Source organism: Mastigoproctus giganteus, chromosome 6 (assembly GCF_048544385.1).
Source record: "Mastigoproctus giganteus isolate SK-2022 chromosome 6, ASM4854438v1, whole genome shotgun sequence".
NCBI classification, from domain to species: Eukaryota; Metazoa; Arthropoda; class Arachnida; order Uropygi; family Thelyphonidae; genus Mastigoproctus; species Mastigoproctus giganteus.
Window position 1 is genome coordinate 228,031,973 of NC_143580.1, and position 17,179 is coordinate 228,049,151.

The following is a 17,179-nucleotide window of genomic DNA, read 5'->3' on the forward strand; positions in this document are numbered from 1 at the left end:
ACACATGACGTCTGATCTAATCCCACCACCACTATGTCACCATTGATTTCATCAGCCCTGCACATCACTAAGTTAAATACTAATTTATTGTTTGGTTTTTATTTTAAGATGTTTCATAACTATTTATTAAATAATCTTTATAAAACAGTCATTTTTAATGTAAAAATCAAGAATAACGTAAGAAATACCTATTTTATGTGTTGTTGGGGTTGCCTGCCAAGAGTTTGGAACGAATTACAGGAAATCAATGTATTATTGGTTTCAACTATGATATTTTCAACATACAGTGGGTTTTGTGGATCAAATTACCATTGGATGTTGGGGCCCCACTGTCCTCAATTCCATTGAACATCTGTGGGATGAAATAGAGTGTTGTATTATGCTGCAGTTGAAATAGCCTTCTTCAACACAAGCTCTGGCAGGTGCTTTACAGGAGAAATGAAGGCAAATTCTGGCAAACAGTTACCAGAAGCTGATTAAATATTGTCCAGGAGTTGAAATAGCCTTCTTCAAAATAAACTTTGGCAAGTGCTTTACAGGAAAAATGAAAACAAATTCTGGCAAACAATTACCAGAAGTTGATTAAATATTGTCCAGGAGGGTTGAATTGTTGCCTTTCTATGTAGTTTGTCCTTGTTTTATTTAAGATACTATTAACTTCCACAACAACAGACAGAAGTTTGTTCCAGCAATCAACCAGCTGCTGGCTAAAGGCAAACTTCTGCACACATGTTCTGCAACTATCCTTCCTCAATTTGAATTTGTGCCCCCTCGTGTGTAATCTGAGCAAGAAGAAGAATCCCATCAACATTGAGCTTGCTCAATCCTTTCAAAGCCCTTAAATACCTCAATCAGATCACCTCTTAGATGCCTGGTCTCCAAATGGTGTGATTTGCAGAACTGAACCCTTTCTTGGTAAGAGCACCCATTTATTCCCCTCACCAATCTCGTTGCCTTTGTACTTGTTGCAGCAGCTCTACATCCTTACAAAAATGAAGCCTCCAGACCTGTATGCAGTACTCAAGATGTGGCCTGCCATTGCCTTATACAATGGGATAATCACCTCCTTATTCCTGCTAGCAAAATTCCTATATATATCATTTAAAAAATCCCATTAGCTTCCCTGGCAGCATGTCTGTACTACTCATAGAATTTCATATCTGACTGCATAATAACCTCCAGATCTTTTTCGTTTTCCACTAGTTGAGTGTGGTAACACACAGTTGATAAGGTAATGGAAGTTGAAGTTTAACATTGACATATGCAGTACCCTGCATATGTTAATGTTAAACTTCAACTTCCATTTCACAGTCCATCGACCCAATTTTCCTAGATCTTGTTGCAGTAACCGTGACTACTGTCATTAACCACTCTTCCTATCATCTGTAAACTTAGACATTAAGCCTGATATACCCTTATCAGTATCATTTATAAATTTTGAAACCAACAATGGGACCATCACTGAACCCTGTGGGACTCCACTAATAATAGCAGTCTACAAAGAGCAGTGCCTATTGATAATACTCTGTCTCAATTATCACAAAATTACTTGGCTATCTTCTGTTAGAGTTTGATGAACTTCTACCATCTACTTCCTTAAAGAATTTCTCATATGGAAATGTAGATGCAAATTACCCATTCAGTTTTTGAGTAACTTGAGCAGGAACATCAATAGATAAACCATTGACATCAAGTGGATCAATATGATTAAACCCCTTACTTGTATTTTTTACCTAAATAACAAAGTTTTTGGTCCTTTTCTTGCCATTCTTTCCCAGAGATTTCTCGTAATCTGCCTTGTCTTGCCCAACCTCCTTCGTGACTTGATTGCAGGCTAGATTATATCTACTCATGAGCTTCTGTATTGCCTGATAATTTTATATGCATCCCATGCACTTTTCTTCTCTGCCACATGTCTCGATAATTCATCTGACATCCATTTAGGTCTAAGCCTTGAACATTATAGTATTTCTTTGTTGGTATGAAATGCCTAATAGCTTCTATGATTCTTTCCCTGAATGCTTCCCATTTACAATTTGCTGTCAGTAACATCATCATTTGGTTCCACTGCAAAGAAGTTAAAATGTGTCTGAGACCACTATAATCACCCTTATGAAAAGCAAAAGCCTTTATTTTTATTTTTACCCTTGACAGTAGTTATGTCTGTAATTAAATTCCACATTAGTACACTGTGATCGCTGTCATCCAGTGGGTATTTACTTGCATATTCATCATGCATGAAGAATCACTGCTGACAAACAGTCCTCCAATAAATCCATAAAGGTTTTGCTAGTGTGTGAGTAACAATTCTCAAGTTCAAGTAAACATCTAGAAAGTTAAAATCCCCCATTATAAGACATTGTGATTTACTGGTCCTCTATTTCTCTGTATAGCTGTTTAATATACTAATCACAGTCATTAGGCCTATAATGCACTCCTACTCTCAATTTTATTTTCCCAGTGCTTATACCACACCAAACTGACTCAGCTTTGCACTGGTAACCCATGTCCACTGGATGCACTGGCTTAGATTTAATATGCTTCTTAACATAATCCTCTCCACTCCTCCTCTGTCTGCCTTTACTGTATACATTGCACTCCCCATATTCAAATTTAGCATTGTTTATTTCTGAGTGACATGTCTCCGTTATCCCTACAATGGCTGCATTTGATGATTTAATCAGTACTTCAAATTCATCAAATTTATTTACAATATACATGCATTAATATACATGCAAGTATACATGCACATGTCCTCACTCTTAGTTACCTTAACACAGCCCATCAGAGCCATACCGAGGGTGAGGCGAACAAGGCTCTTGCCTCAGGTTAAAAGCTGAAAGGGGTGCCAAAAGAAAGATTAAATAATTGCCAACATTTTCGATTTTATGTTTTGATTATTCCAGTCTGTTTATCATCTAGCTTTTGCAAGACGAAAATCTTTGTCATACCACTGTACAGATACTGAGCTCTGCGTGCCAGTGCTATCTGGGGTGCCACCATGGTTGTTGACCCACTGGTTGTCATTTTTATAACCTCAATTTTAATTTTTTATTAAAACCTGTACCAGAAATGTATTTAAAAAAAAAAATCGAAAACACACCCTACTATTTCAGAGCAGGGCGCAATTTTTCATTCTTGCCTCAGGTACCAAATTGCCCTGGCACAGCCCTGCAGCCCATGATGACCCAGCAGGGCCTAAAATCTCCAACACCTTGCTTTCCAAGCCATTGCATTTTCCAGTAAAAGCAGTAGAAACTAGAATAACTTTTATATCTGCCTGTGGCTCTAGTTAATATACTGGTCTGTGTATCCCTCCATGCTAGCAGTTTTCCAATCCTCTTATCACTGCCTCGATGGCAACAGGAAATATTCCTGCACCCCTTCTATTTAAGTGTATTCCATCCATTTAAAAACAGTCTCTCCTGTTAACAAGCACGGACCACGCTGTGAAAAATTCTACCCCATGAACCGTGCACATTCTCTCCATGGTCGAATTGATTGGCAAGACTCTTCAACTTTTACTCGCTTCTATCATGTCTGGGCAGAATTGCAGACACTTTCAAATTCATTCCTAACGTGACTTTTTCCCAACATTTTCCTGTACTTGTTAAGTAAGTCCTCAGATCTCCTACTCTTAATATCATTAGTGCCAATGTGTAATTCAGTATCATCACCTTTTGTGCCCTTAAAAGATATCTACACTACAATGTCATCTACTATTGCCCCTGTCAGACATACCCAGGTCCTATTCCACCTATCCTTCTTGCACAACATATTTCCTGTTTCCCTGATAGTAGTCACCCACAATAACCACAACCTATGGGACCAGCACATTCTGCTTTGGAGATTGCCTCTGTGTTGCCTGATGCACAAGTGTAAGCTCTACTATTCCACTGCACTACTAGTTATGTCCTACAATATTTTCACCAAAACACTGATACAAATAATAAGTCATAACTACAAAATAACTAGCTAATTTTAAAAATAAGCTAATGTGTTGAGTTGGCCAGCTGAGAGCTTGATGGAGCATCCCATTTTAATTCCTTCCAGGGCATCTACCCTACTCCTTAATCACTCATAAACATCCATCATTATGCTGAGTTGGCACCTAATTTCTTCATACTCTCTGTGCTGAACACACAAAGACATCCCCTTGGCTGTATCTTGTTCTGTTCTAGAAAGTCCACAAATGTTGCAGAAGTTGCACATTTCATTAGGCCATGATTCATAGGAGAATTACCCCCTTTTGTCTGCCCTCAGCCGCAGTGCTCCTGCTACTTTGTGCCCATTTCTTTGCTGCTCTAGACTGGGGCATGATTTCCATTTAAATACAATTTAATTGATTAACAATGAAAATTAATAAAATTAATCAGTTTAATTGATTAATTGACATTATTACACTAAGCTAAGAGATTCCTAAATGCAGTGACATATTATGCTATCAAGTTTTATGTTGAACCGTATGCTCTCAAGATATACATCATACTATACTGTTATCTCAGTTTTAAATTAGCTATATCCTTACTAAAAAGTAAATTTTCTAAGCTAAAAACAAAAAAAAAAATATGCCTAACAACTGATTAGAACCTTCGAGCTACTTATTTATCACAATTAAAACCCTACTATTTCACTGCACTACTAGTTATGTCCTACAATATTTTCACCAAAACACTGATAAAAATAAGCTAACAAACATGACTAAGATTATTAAACTGTTTATCAAACACAATTTAATATGCTAATTAATCAAAAAGATGGTAAAAATATCCAAAAAACTTATCTGTTCCCATGGATAAGTTTTTTGATAATTTAGAGCTCTCAATGTCAAAATTTGTCAAAATTTTGACATTGAGAGCTCTAAAGGTGATCTGACTGAGGTGTTTAAGGCTCTGAATGGATCAAGCAAGCTCAGTGCGGATGGGATTCTTCCTCTTGTTCAGACTACACACACATGAGGGGACACAAATTCATATTGAAGAAGGACAGTTGCAGAATTGTATGTGGAAGTTTGCCTTTAGCCAGCAGTTGGTTGATTGCTGGAACAAACTTCCATCTGTTGTTGTGGAAGTTGATAGCTTTAATAAATTCAATGAAGAACTAGACATACTATTGGAGGGGATGGATAGGCTAAATGGGAAGTTTTTTTTGGGTGATGCTGTATGAGCTTACTTTCTTGCATCATTTGCCACTGCTAATGCTGAATAACAAAGAATCATACTTATTGTGATTGTGGATATATTTTAATGAATTTCTGATTCTGTGATTTTCTGATTTTAGAAACTTAAGGAACTAGGAGGTAATAAGTTTTCACAGTCCACTAATAGCCAAGTCAAGCCCCATGATGACAACATGTTTTGTGATGTAGATGGTAGCAGTGCTGCAGAAGTACCCACATCAAAGCGTCTTCATACCACACCTTGCATTTCTTGTCTAGGATTGCTTGAAAGTAGCTGTGATACTGTAGTTAGCAAAGTAAGATTCATTCATAACTGTTGATTATTTAAACAGAATTTTCAAAATCAGTTTTGTTGCACATTTTTCAGTGATCATTAAGAAATGCTTGAAACATTAAAAATAATGATTCCTATAAAATATTAGCCTAGAAAAAAAAAAAAAAAGAGTTGCCCTAAATAATAAATAATGGTTTTCCTTGATAGTTGTTTTACCACTTGTCAATTATATGGAAATTTCTGGGTTTTATTCCCATTGGATACTTTGGAAATTCTTAAAAAGCCTCTTTATTCAATGCTATAGCTATCCACATTTTATTCACATTTTTCAGCCTAAAGAACATGCAAATCAGCTGGTCAACACGCACACATGTGCACACACACACACACACGCACGCACGCACGCACGCACACACACACACACACACACACACACACACACACAGTTGTAATACGCGATCGCATTTAGTAAAAGTAGTTTCTTGTATTTTGCAACTCAGTTGCATTCTCCTTATATTTTTACTAATGCTATTTTTGCATTCTCCTTATAATTATTACTAATAATTTTTGATAAAAACCCTTAAAAACAAAAGGAAATTTTCCATACAATGATAGGATTTTTGTCAGAAGGGAGAGAATTAAATACAAAAAAAAAAAAAAAAAAAAAAAAAGACCACCACATGAATCTGTTATTTCAGAATTTGTTTATATTGGGTTTTTTATTCGAATCTCATTTTACAATAACATTTGTGAATTATATTTGCATATCATAGTGAAATGAGTGTCTTTGGTATGAATTTTTTTTGCAATAGACTAGTAATCTTATGAAAATGGAATGATATTCATAATGATACATTTATTTCTTAATAAAAACTTAAAACCACACTCAAAGTTATTTTTTTTGATTCACAATGTGGCCATATGTGAATTTTTTAAAATAATTTTTTCTTTATTAATTAGCACTACCTTTTTGTAATTTCTTTCTTTACATCATCATCTGCATTCTTTTTGAAAAAATGATTATCTGCGAGGCTCTGAAAAAACACCTTCATTAAAGAAGCCACTATAATTAAAAATAAACCAATGAAAAATAGTTTCTCTAAATGTTTGCTTTCCTGTGGATAGTGCTATTTGCTGTCCATGAGAATATAAAAGTGGAATATCAGGTTTATTAGTATTAATATTAACCATATAAGTATATTAACCATATAACAATGCAAGTAAGCTGCAAGCTTTTGCTCCTTCAGCCAAAAAAAAAATATGTAAAAGTAAATAAGAAGATAGACAAATTATGAATTTCCCTCCTCACTTCGGTAACTAGCCAGTAGTGCTTCGAATTTCTTTAAACTGTCAACCATAACTACCTGCAGAGGAATCTTGTTCCAGTAATCCACAAAGGCGTCTCCGTAGCCAGGTGGGAAGGAGCAGCAGTACGTAGCATACACTTCTTGATTAGACCGGGGTTCAAGCCCGTCACCACCAAATACGGAGGATGCGGAAAGGTCAAGGGAATGACCACCGCATATTCCCGGAGCAATATGGCCTTAGTTGCTAATGCTCCTAAAAACCAAATCACAAAACAAACAAGTAATCCACAACTTGCTGGCTAAAAAAAAACGTTCTACAATCTAGTTTAAACCTCTTCCTCTGTAATATGATTTATGCCCCATAGTTTTGAAATTCTTTATAATAGTGAAAATTTCACCTTCATTTATTTTACTAGCCCCTCTCATAGCCTTATGAACCTCAATCAGGTCCCTTCAAAGGTGACTGGTTGCCATGCTTTGTAGTCCACACATTGGAAGTCTTTCCTCGTAATGTCATCCTTTTGCAGATCTCATTATGTGAGTTGTCCAATGAGGTTTGGACACAGTATTCCAAGAGCAGTCTAACAATTGCCTTATACAGTGGGATTATGACTTCCCTATCACTACAGGATGTTGTTGTTTGATAAATCATTGATAGGACACCATGGTCTTTCCTGGCTGCCTGTTTATACTTCTCAGAGAACTTTATCTGCCTTTCTTCCTCTTCTCTTAAAAACAGTAGAGGAAGAATGGGATTTTTACATTTATTTTGGGGTTCCTATTTCCCAAATACAAGACCGTGACATTTTACTGCATTAAAATATAGCTCCCATATTTCTGACCATTTCTGAAGCCTGTTCAAGTTATCCTAAAGGAGCACTGCTTGGTACTGATTATTAAAAACCCTCCCAATGTTTATGTCATCTGCAAATTTTGACATTGTGCCCTCTACCCCTTTGTCAGTATCTAAAATCAGAAACAAGAATGGTTGAAGAACCAATCCTTGGGAGACCCCACTTCTGATGTTACACCAATCTGAAGAATATCCATTAATCATAATCCTCTGTCCTGCAGAAGATTAAGATTATTGTCCTGCAATCCATCTTAAAATCTTGTGAGGAATTCCACCATGTTCAGGCTTATACAGTAACCTTGCATGAGGGATTGAGTGAAATGCCTTGTTAGAATCCAAATAAACTATATCAGTATTGTTCTTTACAACCAGCTCATGAGTAATTGTATCAAAATAGTTTACCAGGTTAGTTAACACTTTTGTTGCCAACTTTTCCACCAACCTTTTTGATCTGAGATTGAAACCATGGGATTGAGTCAATCTGCATTGCAGAGAATAGAGACATTTTTTGGCTTTCTTCTCACTATGGCTGGATTAATTAGCCTCTGGCAAAGTTTGTTTGGTAGAAATATCCAGTTTTACTTCTGTCAAACTGGATGAAAAAGTTCTAAACGTAGGATGGTTTTCTCTCCAAGTGGATTAAAATCCCAATGCTCCATATTTGTGGAAGGAAGCAGTGAGCATATTAAACGTGATTTTCCCTTAATAAAACCATGTTGTGTCCGTCAGCATGTCATATCTATCTAAATGTCTGATTGCACTCTTAATCATTGCCTCCAAGATTTTTCCTACCATCAAAGTGAGACTGACTAGTCTGGTTACTGACTTCACTCTTAGAACTACCTTTATGTATTGGAATATGCTGGCACTTCTCCAATTTTCATGTGATACTCATATATGATATCACATATACATACTCAAGCATATCATAACTGTTTCATGAGAAACAGTTGTTATGATATGCCTGAGTATGTTATTGCATGTGTATCACATGATATTACACATGCAATAGAAACCACCTCCAGTTTCTTGAAACACCCCCATCACAATTAGCTGCCAAATAATGATGGCATTATTGAAAAATGTTAAAGCTGGCCAGAAATAGGGTTGTCATAACTTTTGACTATATTTTTCTCTGTCCAAGACCTGTATTATATTCTTATAAAAACAATTATAAAATAATCCCTAGTAAGGGCATAATAGAGAGGTCATAATCGATATAATTTGATTATAGCAAATCATTCTCTTATATAATTCAAATAATATAATCATATTATATAATTTGAATGATTAGCAGTTAGTAACTACTAATTCAATTATTTCAGATATTGAAATCTCTCGATTACTAATTATTCAATTATGGCCATCACTAGTAAACCCTTCCTTTAACAGATCTCAATTAAGTGGACTTTGGAAATATTTTATATGATTTATTTTGTTCTTTGCAGTTAATTTGTTGTTGGATACCATCTGTTTAGTGTATTGTTGTTTTAGAGCAGCTTTAAACAATCAATTAACACTGATATCTATAGTTTCAGAAATGATTTTAGTTCCCCAGATATCGTTAATTGGGATATACATTTTCAATAGACTTTTAACTTTTACCTACTGGTATGTGTGCAAAACTTCAAAGGTTCTGAGTTGTTTCTATCAAACACATTTTATCTAGTCTTCATGGGAATGATCCATCAAGGTTGATCTTGTGCTCCCACAGTTATATCTTGAATGCTTCAGACACTGTTTTTTTTTTTTTTTTTTTATTTGAAATACATTAGAGCCTCAAAAATCTGGAAAGTTTTGAATATTTCTCTGAGGGTAATTGAGTGTACAAGGGCAGAGGGAAACAGGCTGGCTGGACTTTAAAAAGGTGCCACCAAGTGGCAAATATGAATTACACTCCTTTAATAATTTTCAAATGCCAATTTTTTTTGTTTTTCATATTTCCTAGACTGTTGTGTCATTGTTATTGTGTATTTGCAATGTATAAAATTATTCATTTTGCAAGACATTCAATGCTAGTTCACAGTATAGTACAGTAGTATATATCTAATTTTTAAGGCAATTCAATTGCTGAAATCATATTGCTCTGTTTATACCCTGTATTAAGAAATATTGGACAATCACAACACCTATATTTGAACTAACACCCTTTATTTCTTAGCCAAGTGCATTATGCACTAGACCAATCTGGCATTACAGGTTAACATTTTGGCTTAAATCTGATGACTATCATTCTGTGGAGGTTATAGAAATCATATTATCTAATAAAAATAACAAATTACCCCTGAGTACTTAGGCTATATACATAAACAAAAAAACACAGAATTTTCAGAAATCCAGGACATGCTATGTCCCTGAAGATTTCATGTTTCTTCTGTAATTTACAGTGATAGTTTTATGTTTTCAGTTATTACACATTATCCAACGCCATTAGTTTTCACTGACACCTGGTTTTCATGAACACTTTTTTTTTTTTTTTACCTTTTGTTATTGGTATAGTTGTCCAGTGGTGAAGCATAACTCTTTCTATAAGATGTTCACTGGGATTTAAATATAAAATTTTCAGTAAAAAAATATAAATATGGTATCTGGATAAGTTTACTATTATATGTGTGTCTTGTAGTCTTTAATTATAAATTAATGCATAACTAGTGTAAAGTAACAATAATTCCAATGGAAATTGGGGAGCTCAAGAAAAACGTGACATTTATCTAAATTAGCAAATCCCACTATTCTACAATACAGCAAAACTGGGGAAAACTGATGAATGAGATTGCTTTGTAAAATACAAATTTTTGCCCTGAGCTCTGTGACAAAACTATTTATAGAAAGTTTTCTGTTGCTTAGTGATAACAACAGTAATTACAAATTATGGAAGCTTTTGATTTAATTTCCTTGATTAGTTCCCCTTAATTAGTAAAGTAAAATCCTAATATAGTTGTAGAAGAATGTTATGTGGTGGTTTTCCATAGAATCCAGATTTCTATAATTATCACTCTTATATCACATGAATATTGAGATCTTTTTATTTAGCTGTTAACTAAATAATGACTGCTAAATTTGGTCAATCTGCCAACCTGCACTGGACCTGCAGTGGATTGAAAATGGATGCAGTTTACCTTTCTTTTTTTTTTTTATGTTCAAATTGGTACAACCTACCAGTATATTGTCGTTTCCCCATCTGTTAAAAAAAAAAAAAGCTGCTACTACTACTACAGATGATGTAGTCTGTGAGATAATAAATTAATTTACGTGGTTACTTAATTTTTTTTTCTTTTGTCGTTTCCTCATCTGTTAAAAAAAAAAAAAAAAAGCTGCTACTACTACAGATGATGTAGTCTGTGAGATAATAAATTCATTTACGTGGTTACTTAATTTTTTTTTTCTTTTTTTAGCAGGGGAATAAAAAATTACAATTGAAGAAACAACTTTATTGCAATCCATACATATTTGATTGCACTAAAATTGAATTTTCATATTTATGTGTGAAAAAAAAATTAAATATTAATATGTACAAAATAAACAAGGCATATTTACTCTATGTATCAGTTATTAAAATTTTATGTGTTACAATATTTTTTATAAATAAAATATGCTGTTTTGTATGTTGATTTTAAAGATGAAATGCATCCAGATTTATTTGAACAAATAATAATTTTGAAATGAGTTTCAGTGATATTCATATATAAAATATTTATATAAAACAAAATTTTGGTACAACAAAATGATTTGCGCACTCTCAAGAAGTTAACTGTAATGAGATTTTATTGTATATGATATTTGATTTGCTAACAGTTTTTCTTTTACATTTCAAGATATTGGGAACCATTCAACAGAGTGGATTTCAGTTTTCAGATTTTATCCTTCAGCTATCCATTCCTGTAACAGTAGACCTCAGGCAGGTATGTATATTTAAAGTAAGGCTTTAAAACGTTTTCTTTTGTGCTACCTGTTATTAACAGCAATAATGTTATCATTATAGTAACATAAGTATAACAACAAAGGAGACAGTTATACAAAGTTAAGAAAGCTAATTTGAAGTGCCAATGTACCATGAGAAGGAAATTAACTTGGAAATTAAATTGGTTACTTCAAATGATGACATTGACGAAGATATACACTGAGTGATCACCGATGAGTGATCACCGAATTATGACCACCTACCTAATACTTTGTAGGTCCTCCATTTGCCCTCAGTATAGCAGCTATTCGACGTGGCATTGATTCAACAAGATGTCGGAAGCATTCGGGAGGTATGGCCAACCAAATTGTGTGTAAAACTATGTGGTCAGCAATGCAGGTATGGAGGTGATTGGTGTATCCAGATGCCTGATATGCTTTTCCATAGTGTCCCACAAATGCTCTATGGGATTGATATTGGCGAAGTTCAGAGGCCAATCAATATGCTGGAAGTCAGAACTGTGTTCCTCAAACCATTCCTGTACATAAAGTGCTCAATGGCTCATTGCATTGTCATCTTGGAAGACACCATCGCCATTCGGGAAAAAGTGTAACATAGCGAGGTGTACACAGTTGGCAAGCAGTTGATGATAGTGGAGACCACCGATACGTTGTTCCACATGCACCAGGGGGTCCAGGTTCCTGCCAGAGGAACATGCCCCACACCATACAACTGCCTCCATCAGCCTGCACTTTTGATACCATGCATGATGGATGAGAACCTCATATTGTTGGTGCCAAACCCAAACACGACCATCAACGGTGTGGAGTAAATAACATGACTCATCCAACCAGCACACCTTCTTCCAGTGTTCTAACATCCAACTTGCATGCTCTTTGTACCAGGCGAGTCTTTTATACCGATGAACCTTGGTTAGGAGAGGATACCGTAGGGGTCATCTGCTGGTATAGCCCATACATGTGAGCGTGCATGTATGGGCTATACCAGCCCATACATTTAATTTCCCAGATATTGACTGAGCGTGCAACGCATGGTCATGCCAGATATTGTTCTGGGTTGGCCCATGTATTGGGTAGTCAACTCTTCAACAGTGCTGCGCCTGTACAAGTTGTCGGACCTGGCGCTCACCTCTAACATCAACCTTTTGCTGACCTTTTCAGTTTTGCCGTCGGGTTGTTGTTTGACCATTTTGACACCAGTCCTGGTACACTTTAACTACAGCGGCTCTCGAACACCCCACCAGTTCAGCTGTTTGGGATATCGAGGCAACTCTTCAACAGTGCTGCGCCTGTACAAGTCGTCGGAACTGGTGCTCACCTCTAACATCAACCTTTCGCTGACCTTTGCAGTTTTGCCGTCGGGTTGTTGTTTGACCATTTTGACACCAGTCCTGGTACACTTTAACTACAGCGGCTCTCGAACACCCCACCAGTTCAGCTGTTTGGGATATTGAGGCACCAGCTCGTTGAGCACCCACAATCTGTCCTTTATCAAAGTCCAATAAATCCTTCCTTTTACCCAGCACGCTCAGAATTTTACTACCTACTGAACCCACTGACACCTTATCTATGCTACGTAGGTCGACTAACTTCGCTCTCTTGTACCTCACATGGTCAATGGGTCGCATTCAGTTTTCATAGGGGTGGTCATAATTCAGTGATCACTCAGTGTATATAAAACATACTTTTTACACCATGTATCACTTTCTGTAAAACAAAATAAATTTTTAAAAAATTAAATGAAGTTTTCTATAGAAGTTAATCATTGTCATTTTATATAGTTGAAATATGTATTTCTATTGTACCAAAACTTTTTAACAAATCCTGCAAACATTACATGTAAAAAACTGGAATGGTCTTTGAGACTACACTGTTCTGGTTGTGCAGCAAAAATAGCACTAAGTGCTAGTAAAATTAAAATTTTAATATCCTAAGCATATGGCCAAATTATATATTTAATGTGTTATTTTGTTAACTCATTTTTTTATTATTTTCATTGCATTATTCTTTTAAATTTATAAAAAATATGCAAAAGCTCCTTTAATTTAATAGCTACAATTTTTATTTCCTTTTAAAAATAGTGTGGAAATTTATAATACATAATGAAACCCTCACAGGTAGCATGGTGATTACAATTGCTATTTACACACAGTGGTTATAATTGCTATAATTGTGTAGAAATGAGCAGAGTTTGAATCCTGTTAAGATTAGAGAAATTTTTATGGGCAAGAATGTGCACAGTCCTTACGCAGAATGAAACACCTAGAAACTTGGGTGTTTCATCCAACAAAGCAGCCGACACAGAATACATGAAGATTGTAGACACAGTACACTGATGCCTCGTGGCCTTTTTTGTTTTGTTACAAAAACAAAAAATGTATATAACAAAATACTTTGTTGCATTATTTTTTGAAAAAAAAAAAAAAAAAAAGCCTGTTTCATGTGACTCTCCCCAACTATGACACACAACATTTTATCTATCCCTTCCCCTCTTCATTACATAATTTATGAATGATCTCCAAGGTATTTTCTTCATGTCTACAGCAATGGAAAAATCTTAAAAGAGTAAATAAAGCTGTACTAGTTATATTAATGAGAGTCACCTTGAAATTTATTGTGGTATTTTGTTCAGGCTTAAAATTTTCAAATAAAGACCACAAAAATGAATGTGATGTTATTAAATGATGTGTTTTAATATTATTTTTTGATAAAAAAAAATTCAAAAGTGAAGTCTGCTGGATAAAAGGCTTTTTAATTCTCCATCCATCTTGAGTGTGGCATTGGGTGCCTGCCAGGCTTATTTGTGGCCAAGTGATTTTTTATGTGACCTGTGCAGTTTTTTTGATTAGCAATAAAATTCTTTTAAGATATGTTGTCTTTCTTTCTTCTGGTTATTTAAAGTAGTACTTTACTTGAAAAGTTAAAAGAAAGAACCCAGAAAGAAAATACACCTTTCTTTTTTTTAGTAACTAACCTTTTGAACTGCTTGGTCACCTAGCAGCATTGCCCTTCCCTCCCAGTGGTGGAGCTGGTAGAAGAAAATCACTCTCCCAGAACTAAATGGAAAAAAGATGGACAACAGCAAATAGCTATTTATGGATCTTTTTATTTTATAATACTGCACTCCTTGACTGAAGCTTTCCCCATTTTCGTTCAGAAATGTTTAGGAAATGTGGCTGGCCCTCCAAAAATGGTTTGAAGGCAATCGGGATCATCTAGTTGTGATGACTTCATCATAGACACTCAGAAAGACTGTTAAATATTGACATTTGGTAGAATTGTCACAAAGGTTACCCCATATACCACCCTGAACTGCTCTAAGTGAATAAAGTGAAAAATCAAATAATTAATTTTCTAAATAATGGTGCTATTTAATTTTTAAAATTTAGATCTTCTTGGCCCCATACAATAATCCATGTAACAATACCCAATGTGAGTGCACATGGGTTAAAGTATTAGGTTTTTCTATTTCCTTAATCGTGTACAAACGTTAAAAGAATTTAATTTTATTATTTTAAGAAACTAATCAGTTGCTTTATAAATTTTTTTTTTCTTTCTAGCATGTGATATTTACATATCTGAAGGATATTTTCAGGTAAGCAGTAAATAAAAAAAAAGTTGATAAATTTGTCTGTCTGAACAACAAAGTTATTTGTCTTATCAACACTATAGATAATTATTACATAAAATCAAAGGAAGTGAAGCCAGTGGACATCGCTGGACAGTGCAGTGCCGAGTCAGTTTGGTGTGACATAAGCATTGGGAGATCAAAATTGAGAGTAGGAGTGTGCTATAGGCCTAATGACTCTGATGAGTATAATAAGATACTGTACAGGGAAATAGAGTGGGCCAGTAAATCAGAGAATCTTATAATGGGAGATTTTAATTTCCCAGATATTGACTGGAATTTGGGGGCTGGTCACTCACACACTAGCAAGGCTTTTGTGGATTTATTGGATGATTGTTTTCTACATCAGCATGTTCAGGAGGCAACTAGACGGAAGAATACTCTTGATTTGATTATCAGCAGTGATTCTTCATGCATTAAGAATCTGCAGATAAATGAACCACTAGGTGGCAGTGATCACAGTGTGCTGAAGTGGGATTTACTCAAAGAGGTAACTACCATTAGGGGTAAAGGGAAGGGTTATTGCTTTCGTAAAGGCGACTACAATGGACTGAGACAGTATTTAAATTCTATACAGTGGGACCAACTGATGATGTTACCAACAGCAAATGCAAAATGGGAAACATTAAAAGAACTTATCTTGGAAGCTACTAGGCTATACATACCAACTAAGAAATATTGTTCAAGGTTTCGTCCTAAATGGATGTCAGATGAACTGATGAGGCATATGGCAGAGAAGAAACATGCATGGGATACATACAAATTAACACATGACACAGAAGCCTATGATAGATACAAGTTGATCTGTAACCAAGTTACAAAGGAGGTTAGGCAGGCGAAGGCAGATTACGAGAAATCTTTGGCAAGGGATGCAAAGAAAAACAGCAAAGAGTTCTTTACTTCTGTAAACTCTAGAAGGAAGGGGATGAATCAGATTGGTCCACTTGATATCGATGGGTCAACTGTTGATGATCCTGCTCAGGTAGCTAACAAACTAAATGAATATTTTGCATCGACATTCACACATGAGGAGTTATTTAGCGAGGGGAAAGCCAGAGGTGTATTCAACTCTAGCAGTAAGCTAGAGAATCTTGTAATAACTGAGAGTAAAGTGGAGGAGAAATTGTTGAAGATAAACACTAGAAAGGCACCCAGTGTGGATGGGATCTATCCAGTTATATTAAAGGAGGCAGCAAAGGAAGTAAGCAAACCTTTGCCATAATTATGAGAGCTTCCTTGGACTCAGGGGAGGTACCCACAGACTGGAGATGTGCAAATGTCACCCCAATTCACAAAGGAGGATCAAAGGCTGACACAAGTAATTATAGACCTGTAAGTTTAACTTCTGTTCCAGGAAAATTAATGGAGGCACTAGTTAAAGAAGCACTGCAGGATCATTTAGACAAGACTTCAGCTATAGCTGGGACACAGCATGGTTTTGTTAAGGGGAAGTCTTGCCTGACCAATTTGATTGGATACTATGATGCAGTCACAAAGGAACTGAATGCAGAGAATAACTTTGATATTATATACTTCGATCTCAGAAAGGCTTTTGATACTGTTGCACATGGAAGACTGCTGCACAAATTGGAGCAGTGTGGCATTGGAGGCAAATTGCTGCTGTGGATAAAGGGGTGGCTAAGGGGGAGAAGACAGAGAGTGGTAATCAATGGACACTGCTTGTCATGGACTAATGTTATTAGTGGAGTCCCTCAGGGCTCAGTGTTGGGTCCATTATTGTTTTCTGTATTCATAAATGATATTGATGAGGGTATATCAAGCTTAATGTCGAAGTTTGCAGACGATACAAAGGTAGGCAGGGTTGTCAAGGACACTGCTGACACTATGCTGCTGCAACAGGATCTGGAAAAGTTGAGCAGATGGGCTGAGAGGTGGCAAATGAAGTTTAACATTGACAAATGTGACAAATGTAAAGTACTACACATGGGAAACAGCAACCCCAGAGCAACGTATCAACTCTGTGGTACTACACTGAGAGTGGTAGAGAATGAAAGGG

At 35.7% G+C, this 17,179-nt stretch overlaps 1 protein-coding gene across 2 annotated transcripts in view; it reads left to right on the forward strand.

The window, feature by feature from the left end:
* Pus10 (Pseudouridine synthase 10) overlaps positions 1 to 17,179 on the forward strand; it is a 77,254-nt gene that overhangs the window by 12,032 nt on the left and 48,043 nt on the right. Inside the window, exons 3-5 of one of the 2 annotated variants that reach the window (XM_090376758.1) lie at positions 5,281 to 5,475; positions 11,429 to 11,515; positions 15,095 to 15,129. In XM_090376758.1, coding sequence (XP_090232884.1) covers positions 5,281 to 5,475; positions 11,429 to 11,515; positions 15,095 to 15,129 — 317 coding nt within the window. The remainder of the gene's footprint in view (positions 1 to 5,280; positions 5,476 to 11,428; positions 11,516 to 15,094; positions 15,130 to 17,179) is intronic. The other variant, XM_090376759.1, reaches the window with a different exon arrangement.